At 40.5% G+C, this 16,475-nt stretch overlaps 1 protein-coding gene across 7 annotated transcripts in view; it reads right to left on the reverse strand.

The window, feature by feature from the left end:
* Nucleotides 1-16,475, reverse strand: part of MPP7 (membrane palmitoylated protein 7) — a 340,879-nt gene that overhangs the window by 71,248 nt on the left and 253,156 nt on the right. For all 7 annotated transcript variants that reach the window (XM_043509503.1, XM_043509502.1, XM_043509504.1 and 4 more), the window contains 5 exons: nt 12,076-12,157; nt 6,641-6,726; nt 4,746-4,820; nt 3,915-4,111; nt 3,318-3,382 (listed from right to left, as the gene is read on the reverse strand). In XM_043509503.1, the coding sequence (XP_043365438.1) occupies nt 3,318-3,382; nt 3,915-4,111; nt 4,746-4,820; nt 6,641-6,726; nt 12,076-12,157 (505 nt within the window). The remainder of the gene's footprint in view (nt 1-3,317; nt 3,383-3,914; nt 4,112-4,745; nt 4,821-6,640; nt 6,727-12,075; nt 12,158-16,475) is intronic.

The following is a 16,475-nucleotide window of genomic DNA, read 5'->3' on the forward strand; positions in this document are numbered from 1 at the left end:
TAAGTGTTTCTCTGTTTAGGGTGAGGCGTCCCTGGTGAATATGAGAGACACTAGAGCTGAGCCAGAAGGCTGAAGATCAGAGTCAGGGGAAGGTGTTTCTCAGACTGGTCCAATTCTCTGCTTCTCTGCTCCTTGAAGTGTTTAAGCCATGATTTAAGGACTTCAATAGCTCAGACATAGGTGAGGTTTTTCAAAGGAGTGGGTGGGTGAGATTCTGTGGCCTGCGCTGTGCAGAAGGTCGGACTAGATGATCAGAATGGTCCCTTCTGACCTTAGTATCTATGAATCAATTAGTAATTTTAAATATCATGAACAGTAGGGTCAACTTGGCACAATCAAAGCTGTCCCATCTGATCTGAGTTGCCTCGGAACCCTATGAATCAGAACAAAAGGGGGATGACATATATTAGAAGCTTCTACCCCCACTCCTAACCTACGACAAAAACAAAATGGCTCCCTCCTTTAATAACAGATGCAAAACCTGGGATTTGTGGTATTCTTGGTTGCTGTGAACAGATCTGATGTTGGTGTCCACCAGTATTTACTGACTTTCAAGCACACTTCCTGATGCAACTCCCATTCCTCTGCAAAAGGAATCTTCATGTTTGCTAGTCTGTCTGGAGACAGAGTGACTTGGCCACACAGGTAGCAACAAGGGATGTCAAATTGTGTGTTGCCAATTTCATCAGGATTGCAACTTCCTGAGCCCATCTCCTGCTCTGAGTGTCACCTGCCTTACTGATGTCTGACACTGCCGCCATGCTATCCATTCAAATCTGCACTGCTTAATTTCCCTCCTACTTCTAGAATGATGAGGTGACTCCTGTGCTCATGTGTAGGAGAGAGTCACGTCTCGGTCTCATGGCTGTCCTTGGGAAGATGATAAAACAGTGCATAATCTCGGAAAGAGAAGATGGGGCATTGAACTTTTGCCAAGACCCCCAAATGTCCTCATGGAAGGGGAAGCAGATGGAAAGTTTTTCCTAAAATTTGAACTGAGGGGGCATTCTGGTCCTGAGCATTCTCCCTAGACAAATCCAGGACTTTAGTAACCTCTTCTATAAAGGATATGAAGCCCTCTCCATGGCAAAAACTCATGCTTGCTCTTATGAAAGAGGATGGCTTTCATGTCAGAAAAGCACTCACCCTCTTCCATATAAATCTTGAGAATGCTGGAGGTGGCAGCTAGTAAGAGACAGCTCCTGGAGCACTTGATTTGAGGAAAAGGGGAACTGAAGGACAAATGTACGTGACATCCCACCAGCCTATGATCTCATGAAGGCATCACTACCTTCCAAGGATTTATTGCAGCATCCAAGAGGATGGCAGCTGCAGCCCACTTTGCCCAAAAGAGACCTTCTAAGAAGCGAATTGAGACTTACTGATTGACCCTGAGGTGCTGTAGCTTCAAGGAGATATAAGCAAAGAATGGGGGTAGGGAGCACTAACCTCATCTGGGCTCTACAAATGCACAGCTAAAGAGGGCAAGGAGGAATCAAGACAAGAATGAGAAACTATCACCAGACTGCAGCTTTGGCATTTCTCATTCTGAATGGTCTACCTACCCGGTGTTTACATGGTAAGGGGATCTGCATTTTTTCATGTCTACCCTCTCTCTCATGGAAGCCTCCAGGCAGGAGACTGTCACAGAGAGAACCACATTGGACCCATGTTCATTATAGTGTTCAATGCACCTCTTGGAAAGCCCTATTGCCACCACAATCAAGTTCCACTTGCTTAAGGAGCCTCCTATTCAGCCACAAGGTTGTGAACAACTGGAGACAAGCAGCTAAAAAGTTAGCAACACTGGGGCAGAGCAATTTTAACAAGAACCTAGAAAAGCAGTAGATCAGTTGCCAGCTAGGGGTGTTCCCCACAGTACGGGTTATTCTGTGGCAGCATATTAAAAATAGTACAAAGATTGGACTCAAAATTATGTCAATTTACAACTATAATTTAGGCTTCTGGGCTCCAAGGCATGTTATTGGGGTATTTTTAGTCAATATCATTTTATAACTAACAAAGGTTACTAAAACACAAAAGCTATTTAAATAACTGTAAGTATCTAACCTAAAAGCCAGGGGGTGAGTTAAGGAAAATTTTAACCTCAACACTGAACAAATTCAACCTTTAGATGTATTTAACTTTGTTTTCTTAATGTGACACTATATATGATATAATCCATTGTCTGCTGTTATATCTCCCAACTTCTTTGATTTTGTTGTAGTTTTAACAGTAGACCCACTGGGCATTGAAGTCTGAATATTTCTAGTTAAACTAAAAAAAAAACATGTTTGCATTTAAGATTTAGAGTCTATTTTAGCTTGATTATTTCTCATACTGTGCTCACTTTGTTATGAGTCTGTACAACTGAAAGAAGTAACAGGTCAAATGAAAAATATAAGAATACTTAAACAGATGTTGATGTAAATTCCAGCAGAGAGAATACATTTATTTCTGTGTATAGATTTACTTGGAGTTTATTTTTCTTCATATTGTATAACTACTGTATTTAAAAATCAAGACTATTAAAATGATTTATTTTTTTAAAAAAAGGTAAGAAATGCTTACAACTAAGGATTCCCAAACTCTTTTCCAGCATGACCCCATTTTAATCAAGTCTTTCCTGTTGGGACCCCAGACAGCCTGGAAGATCCAGGCATGGTGACCTCACATGCAAGGCCATGCTGTGCAGAGCAAAATGGTGTTCTCCGCAAGTAGGAATTGCTGTGATCCCATCTGCTGATGACGTGATCCCATTTGGTGTCATGACCCACAGTTTGGGAACACTGGCTTATACTGAAGCCTGTAAAAAATCTATGTCCCCTTATTTTTAAAAGATACGTATGTGCCATTTGTGGGCGGGATGGGAGGGGAGGAAGCAATATTTACAGACATAAGGGTATCTGGCCTTTTATCTCGCTTGATATTGACTCCACCATCCTGATGATGAAGTGCTACAGAATGGGGCCCACAGTATTTACATGTATAAAAATACAAACCTTTTTTGGACTTCATCGGGCAAAACACCCATTGACTTTTAAAGGCATTACATATTCAAAGTCTAAGGGTTGGGCCCTGAATATATTAACAAGTCAGCAAGTTGAGAGCAATTGTAGTTTGAACTGTAGGAATGAATCATAATAATTTTACTTTTCATATTATATATACATATATAATTTGCTTTTCTTTTTGAAATAATGTGATTCAGGAGCTACTATACCCTGGAGTAGTACATCCTCTTGACCGGGCTGAAACAAGTGTTCTAAGGTTAGAGATCAAAGAGCATGATTTCTATTCCAGGTTAACAGACTTACATGATTTTCTGTTGGAAATTTTCAGTGGCTGCATATGTATTTCTGGTCTTTTCAATGCAAATCTCCTAAAAAATTGGAGGGGGTAAAGGGAGAGAGAGAAAAAGACAAATGCCTCAGTTTTCAGTGCGAGTTTGGGATTAATAAACACTCAGCATCATGAAACTATTGTAAAATATCCTGAAAGATTTTTTTTAAATTAACCCAAAACAATACAATCTATTCAAGTGCTATTAAATCCTAGTGTCTTAAATTTTTGTAAGCTCTCCAAAAACTGCTGCAGCTCTTTTTCCTGAATAGTACATCAATGTGGCTACAGATACTGAAGTGCTATTTTCCATATGGCTTTTCTTCCAAACTGGATCAGCACTATCCTATCAGTCGGTCATTATTCATTCCAGCCAGACAAGGAAGGAAATCCAAACTATTTGGACAAAGATATTCCAAGTTCATTTGTTTTACCACAATGCAAGGTTTCAAAGTTGATCATAACCTTGCAATCCACAAGCACTTGTATGATAACCATGCTAACCTAAAGGCTTTGCAAAGAAATGTATTAGTATACAAAGAAAAATGAAACTATGTACCACAGTAGCTCACCTCTCCTGGAAATGTTTTGAAGGGATCAAGCCTGCTCTGGGATTGGAATCACCTTCATGTCTAGCCTGCCACCAGGTTGCATCATCTTGGCTCATGATCTGAAGGATATCTCCTTTTCTGAAAAAAAGCCCAGCTTCTTTGCAAGGAATTGCTTTATCCTCAGTAGGATCATAGTCAAATAGGGCTTTGATAAACATCTGGAAGGAAGAGCATTTTATTTAAGACAATCCATAGGTTTATTCCATTTTTTATTTGCATTTACTGCAAAGAACTCTAACCTAAATTATGCAATGTTATAAAAATTTATTGAGGTAAAATGTTTATGTGGAAGTCTACATTAGGAAGGTTATAGTTTGTGTAACTTGAAGCCAGTGTCCAGTGAACATAAAGATTAAAACGGCCTGCTCCCAGAGGAAAATGAGACCTGTGATTTCACTGGTGGACTTCATGACTGTAAGGAGACGTGGATATGCACAATTTTCACGGACTGAGGTACTCCCTTGGGAGCTTTCTCTTCCTCCACTCACATGTAGTAGGTAGAGAAGATTCAGAAGTGAGCTGACTTCTAGAGGTGGGCCTAGTCAAGTCTACCCAAAGTCATTGGTTATATGATGCGAGTCCTCTAACCCTGTACTGGATCCAGTTAAATGCCTGGTATGTGAAGGAGGGCTGTATAGCATCGCTCCCCATTGATGACTTAGTAAAGTTGCATCCTGCTGCTTAAATCCAGCCCTGTGTCTGTCTTTCCTATGCCCACATCCTGATAAAATGTTTATATGCAGTGTAAGAGTCACTGCAATCGTCATATGAAACATCTTAAGTAGGGCTTACCTTGCCTTCTATTGTGGGTGTTTCCTCTTTGATACTTGGTATAATTTTAAACGTAATTGCTCCTTGAGACTGAGCCTGATTAATATTTTGAACAGAAAACAAATTGAGAATTACTTTCTCAAAATTTTAAACAATACAGTGAGTCTAAATGCAAACAAGAGGGACACCAAATTAATGCAGAGATAGTCAAAATGCAGCCCATATATGACCCATGGAGTTCTACAATGCCACAACATGCAGCTGTGAACTGTGAAGATCACAGGTTCTGGTTTGCAATGCTTCATTTTGATCTGTGTACCACTGCTCACAGTAAAGATGAAAGCTGAGAAGCTGGGACCAGCAGTTTCAGAGGCTGCCATTCCATATTAAAGATGAGGGCAAAGACAATTTTTCAGTTTTATGTACATCAGGTACAGCCCCAAGTCTCCTGGCAAAGTTTGGAATACTCCAACTAACATTATACCATTCAAAAAATTACAGAAACATTCAAACAGGTTTGTGCCACAACTGTAGCATAAAACTGTTTTTCTTGGAACTTATTCTTTTGGCAAGTTAAAAAGACCAGAACAAGGAAAACATTTTTTAACAGACTGTGTTCTAGAGAGAAAAAAAAATGCAAGTCTTTAAACAAGTTAACCATTATCAACCATCTCATCCAGTCCTCTTTCCCTGTGCCCTATTTGAAGTGTGTATGTCTGGTTGAATTTTACTTATAAACCACAATATAGTCCCACTGCCTGCCTGACATTTTGCTATTGAAGGAAGTGCTCATTAGTTGTAGACTCTGCTACTATTGCATGCAGACTATTCCATAAAAACTAGCACAATGCAACAAAGACAGCCAACGATTCAAGCAAAATGGAAACAAGTCTGTTCACTACTAAGTGAGACATACTTCTGCCTGCAAGCCTGTAATCCAAAAGTTTACTGTTTGACAAAACAGCAGCCAAGTTCTTATTTCACCAGCATCAGGATTGGAAACAGTAATACGGTTACCATTGAAAAGGGCTCTAACTAGCTTCTGATGTTTATATTGTATTTCAGTAAGGTAAATGGGGGAAACTGTTCACTCTTTTGGTACTGCATTTCTGGAGATTGCTTTTTTATAAATATTAATTTTGCAGGAAAATACATTTTGATTGGGAACACAAAACCATAGAGCAGGCATAGAAAACCATTGGGAAGGTGAACATTTGAAGTTAATCATCTTGGCTATTGAGCCAAACATTTAAAGCAAGCCAGTCAATTCAACGTGGCAACCACACATGTACTTGCGTAGCAAAGACTACCTCAACAACAGAAAGACTTAGCAATACATTTTTTCAAAAAGAATATTTCTGAAAAAAGATTAAGTTATAAATTGTGTGATTTTTTCCAAACTTACAAGTTTATATGGCTATTAGCAATGGTATAGTTTAGAGGAGCACAAGCTGAGAAAGCACAATAGCATTTGTACAATTCATACTCATCAAGTAACACTTCATAGTAAGGTTCCAGTTATAAATACTTTACAAAAGGTTAATATATAAATAATAGATATCAAAAATAAATAGCTAATCAATTGTTATAAATTTAGAGTCCAGCAGATCAATTTTTCCATAGGGATAGTTTAACAACCACTTGTATCACTTCTGACTGATGTGCAGATAACTACCTATAATACAAACTACTTAGTTCTGTAACATGCTTATCTGGAACATCTATTCACCCTTTATAAATGAAATATTAATATAAAAAAATACAACCCATCATCAAGGAAGACAAAGGGATGCAAATGATGGTACAGGGAAAAAACAGCACTGATATACTTTTTAAAAATAGGCACCTCTGAAACAGCAAAACTAATTGCTTCTAATTTTTTTCAAAACAGGTTTTAAAATATGTTTATTACTTACCAAAATTTGTATTATTTCTTCAGGTTTTTTATCATCTACAGGAATCCCATTGACTTCCCTAAGTTCATCACCAATGTGAATAAGACCTATGCATTGATAAATATTTATTTTGTTGTTGAATGGTTGTGTTTAATAGAAAAAGTGCACAGTCAGCATTATGTCCTTTTTTTTTTTTTAGTTCATCCCTTCTAAGCTAGGTACTGATCTCCGCATCTTTCCTCCAGATGCTGTAGAAACATGAATATATAGTGAACACTACTATACCCAATATCATCATGAATAATCTTGAGAGAGTTGGTAGATTGGTCATTTCTCTTCCTTCTCTCTAAAAGTTAACAGTGTATCTCCAATATTCCCAGTCTTTCAGATACAAATATCAGAAATGTTGTACACTTATTTTCTATCAACTTATATTGCTTTCATTTAGCCACTGAGAGTAAGGTGACCAGGTGTCCGGTTTTATAGACTGGAACACCCAAACACTTTTTAAATAGTTCAAAAATCATTACACTAAACCAGTGGTTTTCAAACTATGGAAATGTAAGATACTTGATCGCGGCAGCTCTGGTCAGCAGTACCACCCGGCTAAGGCAGGTTAGTTCCTACCTATTCCGACATTGCACTCCGCCCTGAAGCAGCCAGCAGCAGGTCCAGCTCCTAGGCAGGGGAGCACAGGGCTCTGCGTATTGCCCCTGCCCCAAGCACCGGCTCCGCACTCCCATTGGCTAGGAACTGGCCAATGGAAGCTGGGGGGGAGGGGTGGTGGTGCCTGTGAGAGCCACGCGGAGTCACTTGCATGCCTCTGCCTAGGAGCTGGACCTGCTGCTGGCTGCTTTTGGGGTGCAATGCGGTCTACGGTGCCAGGACAGGCAAGAAGCCTGCCTCTGCACCCCAGCTGTGCCGCTGACCAGGAGCCGCCAGAGGTAAGCCTGTGCCCCAATCACCTGCCCCAGCCCTGAGCCCCCACTCAAACCCGGAGCCCCTTCCTGAACCCCAAACCCTTCATCCCCTGCCCCACCCCAGAGCCTGCACTCCAAGCCAAGCCCTGGCCCCCTCCCGCATCCCAAACCTCTTGCTCAGCCCTGAGCCCCTCCAACACCCCAAACCCCTCATACCCAGCTCCACTGGGTCGTGGGCATCAACAATTTTCTTCAACTGGGTAGCCAGAAAAAAAGTTTGAAAACCACTGCACTAAACAACTACTGACAGAAAGTGAGAGGTAAAATTCACTTTCGTGACACAAGTAGAAGGAAAGCAAAAATTGTGTTGCAGAGAAAAAAAGGTTTGTACAGAAAGGAGGATAGGGGACACTTGATATGGATTTAATCAGGCCACAATTTTATTATATAGATGTCTGGGACTACCCAGCAGATAAAGTGTAGACAAATATATGTTTATTCGAATAGCTACCTGGGGCTTCAACCAGCTCCCCCTTCATTTTTCATCCAGGTTCCCCAGCCAATCCATGGCTTGGACCTTACCATCCATCCCATCCTCATAGGAGGGTTAAAGTGGGCTATAAGAAAGGTGGGTTGGCTCCCTGCCATATCAATCATGACAGTTCCCTTCCCCCGCTCTGGTCCTTTATCCAGCACCTCCTTGCTGCATGGAGAAAAGGTTTCCAACATCCAGGGCTTGCACCTTAAAAGCTATCCACCCTCGCATTCCCAGAGAGTGAGTCAGCACCGCAAAGCTGACCACCACTCACATTTTGCGGCAATTTCTGACCGCCTTCTCCCCCTCCATAAAGGACTGTTGCCTTCCTTTGGCAAACCCGAACAATGTTCCCCTTGCTTCAGGTGCAGTAAATACAACAACTGAAGGTGTTGGAGTCCGTGATACCAGTTTCAGAGTAGCAGCCATGTTAGTCTGTATTTGCAAAAAGAAAAGGAGTACTTGTGGCACCTTAGAGACTAACAAATTTATTTGAGCATAAGCTTTCGTGAGCTACAGCTCACTTCATCAGATGCATTCAGTGGAAAATATCCCACCGCTACCACCATGTCAAGGTTCCTTCCCCTCTCTGAACTCTAGGGTACAGATGTGGGGACCTGCATGAAAACCTCCTAAGCTTACTTTTACCAGCTTAGGTTAAAACTTCCCCAAGGTACAAACTATTTTACCTTTTGCCCTTGGACTTTCGCTGCCACCACCAAACGTTTAACCTGTTTTTTAATTAGGAAAGAGCTGTTTGGAAACGTCTTTCCCCCTCAAACTCCTCACCAAAACCTTGCACCCCCCCTTCCTGGGGAAGGTTTGGTAAAAAAATCTCACCAATTTGCATAGGTGACCACAGACCCAAACCCTTGGATCTTAAGAACAATGAAAAAGCATTCAGTTTCTTAAAAGAAGAATTTTAATAGAAGAAAAAGTAAAAAGAATCACCTCTGTAAAATCAGGATGGTAAATACCTTACAGGGTAATTAGATTCAAAACATAGAGAATCCCTCTAGGCAAAACCTTAAGTTACAAAAAGACACAAAAACAGGAATATCCATTCCATTCAGCACAGCTTATTTTCTCAGCCATTTAAAGAAATCATAATCTAACGCATATCTAGCTAGACTACTTACTAAGTTCGAAGACTCCATTCCTGTTCCTTGGTGGGAACCAGGCCCTTCCAGTTTCATGCCCTCCCTTAGGTCAGGGATGGTCGATAGCACTCGCATGCCGCATGTGGGAAGGTTTATGTGGCCCATGCCCTTTTACCACCCCAAAACCCCCGGGGACCAAACTGGGATCAGGTCTTCTCCCAGCGCTCCAGTCTGCAGGCCTGCAATTCGGGCTCTCTTGGTTAACAGCCCCCATCTTGACCTGGGCCACATACTGTTCATTTAAAGAATTAGCATGGAAACATCCCTTTCTCAACAACCTTGTCTGCCCAACAAGCTGGCCAAACCAGCCACTTGGTTATAGGACTGTTTAACTTTCTTAACAGCTTTCACTCCATATGAGACCTTCTCAAAGCTATCTATACTGGATCTTTCAACAGGAAAGTCAGTGGCTTCATTCACAACTGAAAATTTCTGGCTGTTAGGAACTGAAACTGTCTTGATTAAATCACTTTCACACCCTTCAGTTGCAGTAAACTGCTTGCAAAGACTACCATGAGGATTCCTTTTCCTAGGGGCTTTTCTATGCAACAATTCACCCTTCACAGAAATTCTGCCCTTACCCAGTTTACCTAGGACTTGCTGTAGAGGAATACTTTCCTGAGCAACAACAGACTCTTTCTGGGTCTCACTTACATCCAGAATTACCTCTGGCCCATCAGGCAGATTCCTACACAATCCCCTTTCAGGCAAACTTACAGACTTCCTAGATAAAAGGTTAGAAGAATTCTCCTTCCCTTTGCCACACACAAGTTTCGCCTTCCTCTGTAGCATGGGGCATGGGTCACTTGAGGGAGGATTCTCTGCTCCTTGAAGTCTTTAAACCATGATTTGAGGACTTCAATAGCTCAGACATAGGTGAGGTTTTTTGTTGGAGTGGGTGGGTGAGATTCTGTGGCCTGCGTTGTGCAGGAGGTCGGACTAGATGATCAGAATGGTCCCTTCTGACCTTAGTATCTATGAATCTAAGTTCAGGAATCTTTTCCTTCTTTCTACAGGTTTCCACACCCTCAGTAGGTAACACAATCAAATCACCTTTATGCTCTCCTTGTGCCCTGGCTAAGATCTCACCCTGATTAGACAGGGTTGCTACATCATTTCCCAACCATACACTAGCAACAGGCAAAATACAAGCACCGGAACTGTCTGGTCTCTGGGATTTTACATAGACACTAACTGGATGCGACCTAGTTACAGTGCCATTCTCCCTAGCAAACACAAACTTAAGACCATTCCCTTCCTGGGCTTTAGCTGAATCCAGAACCAACTCTGCGACAACTGCACTACCCTCAACCATCACAGGCTGAAAGACCCCTTCTGTCTGCTCCACAGACAAAGAGCCGGAGACATATTCTCCTTTCCCAGACACTCATAGCTTGGGACATTTACCACCTACAGGTGAGGCAATTAAATATTTTTCCATGCTATCAAAGTGCAATGGAAAACTCCCATTTACAGAATTAAATACAAGATGCTTATATATACAATATAGCAAATATCAGAATACAAAAGCAAATATCAATGCATTTAGATTAGGTTTCAAAATCAATCCTATGTCCATTAAATTCTTCTGAGCCTTTAAGAGGCATGCTATGCATCTTCATTACTGGAAAATAATTCTCTCTGCACTGAAGTTAATTCATTTCCTTCAAATATTTAACATGAAGTGAACAATATACAATTTATATATAATTTACTGCATAATAAATATCTTCTTTGGTCAAGATTAGTTTATACAAGATGTCTATATGTAAAATTATGAATAACTAATTGAATAACCAAATTAAAACACCATGTATCATTAAACCCATCCACTTCTGCTCTTCTTTGAAGACATCACCTAAGACAGTAGTGCGCAAAATTCTCCAGCTGTACCCCCCTTATTATTAACAGAATGTATCTGCACCCCCCTCCACAGCCAAGGCTTCCTGAGCAGCAGAGCTTGGGCTGAAGGCAGAGGGTGGCACTGTAGACAGAGTGGAGCTGGTCTGGGGGCAGAGGGAATGAGGGCACAGCTGGTCTGGGGGTAGAGAAGTGGGTGAAGGACTGGAAACATGGCGCTCCCTCCTTGCTTCCTATGAGGGCTGGCCCAAGCAGCAGGGCTGGGGGAGGAGCGAGTCTGGGGGAGAAGTGAGGCTGGAAGTGTGGAATTCCCTCCTTGCCCGCATGGGGGCAAGCCCAGGCCCCACTGTGCACCTCTCCAAACATTCCTCCATGCTCCCACAGGGAGGGCATGCCCCACAATTTGGGGATCACTGATCTAAGATAAAGTTACTTTCTGCATTAAGTGCCTATACTACAGATGGGCATACTGGTTTGTAGAAAATAAGAATTGAACCCAACCGTTGTAAAGAACGCAGACCATTTTAAAATTTTTGCACACTTCACTTCCTATTTTCAGTATGAAGATAATACAGAGAACACGGCTACTATTGCACTATTTATGATCCATCCAGAAACAGAAAGTATGAGAAATATACAAAGAAAAGCTGTTCTAACAAATCTTTGAATTCTTATCTGAACTAAACCAATCTTTGCACGTATCAGCATTTCTAAGCACAAATCTGTCAAGTAACAAACAATAATTGATAAAACTTATTGTGCTTTTTCATTTAATAACTCAAAAACACTAAATCATTTCCACATTTCATTCAACAGGAAATACCATCACCAGCTCTGAAATACCATCCTAGAAGATGACCCAACTCCCAGTTATCTTTGAATGCAGTACGGATACATCTCACCACACACACACACTCTCTCTCTCAGCCTTTTCTTAGTTAAATAATTTGAATGGTTAGTGCCAAAAAAGATCTCTCTTACCACTTCTGTCTGCAGCTCCTCCTCGCATTATTCTAGCCACTACAATCGCACCAGTATGTTCATCCCTTTTAATAGTAGCCCCCTTTGGGGGAAAAAAAAAGAAAAGAAAAGAAAGATTTTGGTAAGTCTTAGCATGATTTAAATGCACTGGACTAGAAAACATTTAAAATGTAAAACTGCAAGCTGTAATGATGTATACTGTAGTCCAAAAATAGAAATGGCACCTGTTAATAAAAATGTTATGACACAAAATAGACGTAATTAATGAATATTACATACAAACAACAAAAATGTGTATCAGGTTGATAGAAATCTGTCTCTTCTTCTATCCTATACAATTGGTCACTTGTTCAATTCTTTTCAGGAGGCTAGCAATAACTCCTCCATTTTGTACAGGTGTGATATTTGTACTCAGGATATGCCTACACTGCAATAAAACACCTGTTGCTGGCCTGTGTCAGCTGACTTGAGCTTGTGGGGCTTCGACTGCAGAGCTATAAAATTGTAGTGTAGACATTCGAGCTCAGGCTGGAGCCTGGGCTCTAGGACCCTGTGATGGGAGGAGGTTCCAGAGCTCAGTGTTCAGCCTAAACCCAAATATCTAGGCTGAAATTTGATGGCCCCGGGGCCCAAGCCATCTGACACAGGCCAGCTGCAGGTGTTTTACTGCAATGTAGACATATCCTTATTATACATCTGAGGGGAACATGAAAACAATATAATTTTGGACTTTAATATTTCCCCTAAGTGTACAGGGCTATACTATTTGTATAGTCAGCCTCTAGACTTGCACTTGTGTACTACTAAAAATTGAAAATTATATTATATATATATACACACACTATATACTATACTATATATATATAGTAAAGTTCTTGCATAGAAAGAGGCCATGTTGCCAAACGCACAAAATGTTTTTTGTGCATCTTTAGCTAACATTTATGCCTTTAAAACAAAACACACACACACACAAGCGGCTACTTTGTTTTTTTCACAAAGGAGTCTTTAAGAATCATCCAAGAAACAAAGATTCTTAAAGACTCCTTTGTGAAAAAACAAAGTGGATCATTGCAAAGAAACTTCTTTAGAAATTTTCAGATGTCCGAGAGGTGTCTCAATTTATTTAGTTCTTGTACCTATTTCATAATTGTTAAAACACAGTTATGACATATACAGAAAATGTCCCACTCTCATTCAAAACTGAATTTTGAATGAAAAACCCATGTTTAAAGAAAATAAGAAATTTTGACATTAAAGAATTATGTTTTCCATAACTCCCCTCCCCTTTCTAATAGATTAAGGATAGCACAGAATAACATAAATTGATGTATAACATTGAAATATAAAATGAAGAATTGTTAATGTTAAGATGAAAAGTTTCCAATAGCTATATTTTTAATTATTTGTAATTATGCATACAGAATGAGTACTGATGAGGTAACACTTAGGCCAAGATTTTGGTGGCATAAATGTGGTTTTGCCAATTCTTCTTTTACATAAAATTGCTAATCTGTTTAAAACATTATTGCTGACAGAATAAAGGTAACATGTCATGTTGGAAGAAGTAAGTACAAGATACACAAACATTTAATAATAAATACCACCCGCCTTTTTTTCTGGGAAGATCCAGGGCAGGATGACACATAAAAACATGACCCAGAAATGGCAAAACCAGCAGGAAAAATACAGAAGTTGAGCAATTGAAGCTTGTGCATGTGCAATGTGTGGTTACCTAAAATCCAAAGGGCTGATGTACTAAAAGCCAAATGGATAAAGACTAAGTAATCTGCAACGTAGAAACACGTTAAAGACCAAAGTGAACATGGGCCCAAACTGAAGAAACACCAGACCAGAAACTGAAGAATGAGACTGAAGGACCAGACCAAGGGATCAGAGAAGGAAACAATTATTATGGAACGTGGAAGCACTTCCAGGTGCCCCAGAATGCAGTAACTTGGGCCTGACCAATTCTGTCTGGTCTGTTATTTGCCTGGCATAAATGTATGTCCAAACACTACAGGTGACAATAATTCTGTCTGAAATTGTATAAATAAAAGCCAATCTTGATTACACCTAAATTGGATTTGTGACTTGGTGTCCCAATTTTTAACACTTGTTGACCCTATTCTGTGGATACGACTTCAGGCAGCATGGCTAATTGAACTGGCAGTTTTTACAAGTGCTAAACATCTATTTTTTGGAAGAGGTTATTTGAACACTAACAAACACTGGAAAGAAAAACTGTTGGCAGACATTTTCAACTTTTCACAGTATTAACTGTCTAATGATGACTTGGTCAATGCACCCTTCCATTATTTGCAATATTGCTGCTGATCAATCAATGTTATAACTGTCCAGGAATCTAACTGTCACTCTTCCGGAAAACCTTCTACCTTTTTCATTAGTGAATCCGCATTTATTTATTTTCACTTCTCACTCAAAATCTCACATGCTGAAATGTGCATCAGTATCAACTGCTTAGTGTTATCTTGTCAAAGAAGAGTTACAGTTGAGGTCAGAGTAAGTTGTTTATGATATATATATTTCTTTTCTTTCTGCCTTTCTTAATTTGTCATCAAGAAAATAAAGCAGAGTAACATGTGCATCACTGTTTCAAATGTGAAGTACTTCAGGAGCACAAAGGTGGAAAAATGTACACGTAAGTAACAGGTGTCAAATGATTTGTATGTGTTGAACATTTTTAATGGTTGTGAGTAAAATTTACCCCTAAAAACTCAAATCTAAAATAGAACACAATACTTCAAAAGCCAAGTGGGAGATTGATTTGTATTTGTTTATTACACAGAGGCTATATTTGCTGTGAAAAAGAAAATTCCCTAGAAAACTAATCACCACCACATGTTCAGAGTCTCTTTGGTAGCAATTGCGACAGTAGCCACCACTCTGTAGCAAAATTCTTGGTCTGTATAACACAATATTACATTTTATATTTATTTGTACAAAATCCTCTCTCTAAGCAGTGCACTCTTTCTGTAATTTGCTAAAAATCTGCTTTTATATTTTTATAATATAATTATATTGCTATGACATTTGCTAGAGTTCTTTATTACGATTTAATTTCAGATGAAAATATGACTGGGAGTTAGAAAAATTACGAGGATTTTACTGCAATTATTCTAGCCAAAGTTTTAAGTGAGTATTATTTACACAGGAAGCAAATACTACTCATTTTATCAGTTTATATAGCCCTGTAGTTGAAGCCCCACGAGCCACTTAGAATCCATCCACTGTGTCAGCTGACTTGAGCTCGTGCTTGTGGAAAAATCACATCCACTGCTACATTAATACATCTACTCTATCTCAATACTAAGCTCTGGCACCACAGTAACAGAGGTTAGTCTGAAGCTTGCTTCCAATAATTGGACACTAACCAGGTGTCACAGGGCAGTCCCATGTGGCGTGCCGTCCTGTGGCAGGCTACTGCATGACAGGCATGCCTGCCTCAGCTTCCCCTCTCAGGTTACCCAATAACTTTACTTCAGACAAGAAAGTCTCAATACTATCCTTCCTTGGGACCAAATTATTAAAAAACCTTGTGCAAATGATACAAAACATAAGTCTCCAAACATGCAGTCCATTTTTCACTGGAGTGCAAGCAGTAATTAAAACTTACGCTATCTCGTCTCTGGATGCCCCACATATGACACACTGGTGACTTTGACCACAACCAGACCCTCCGACAGTCCTCCTCTGCCTTGTACCAGGACAGCCAGCCTAGCCCTTGCAAATGGAGTGCAACCTTACTTTACCTGAACAGGAATCCTCCCACAGCTTCTGTTGGGGAGCATCCTTCACTCGCCCTGGCCCTCTTACAGTTTCTTTGGAGTACAGCTCTCTGGCTCGGAAGAAGTCAGAGGGTAAGCTCCTCTACTGCTCTCCTGCCTTCAGCCCTCTCTGTCCCTTGATTTGGACTCTCCAGTTTAGAGCCTGCAGGCAACCCCTCTGCGTCTCCTTCTGCCTTCAGCCCTCTCCAGTCCTCTGACCGTGGCCATCTGGCTTGGAGACACTAGCCAACAAACGCCTTTCACTGCTCTTCTTGCCTTCAGCCATCTCCCAGGAAATACCTTCTGCTTCCTTCTGGGACTGCCTCCACTCCTCCAAGTCTCTGGCAGCTCTCATCTGCCCCTGGCTGAACCAGTCTGCTCTGACTTACTGGGTCTCCCTTCCACACCCAGGTGCCCTGATTCTTTGTAGGCCAGATGCTGCCCTGTCCTTTTAATCAGCCAAACTGATAGCACCTGTTCTGTCACAGGGCAGCTGAATCTACTTTATTCAGAGGCCAGCCACGCTGCGACATCAAGGTTTTTAAGTAATAAACATTCTTCCTGAACAATCCACCATAAAATTAAATCAATGGTGAAGTGCTTTGCTCAATAGAT

This window comes from Dermochelys coriacea, chromosome 2, assembly GCF_009764565.3.
Source record: "Dermochelys coriacea isolate rDerCor1 chromosome 2, rDerCor1.pri.v4, whole genome shotgun sequence".
Classification (NCBI taxonomy): Eukaryota; Metazoa; Chordata; order Testudines; family Dermochelyidae; genus Dermochelys; species Dermochelys coriacea.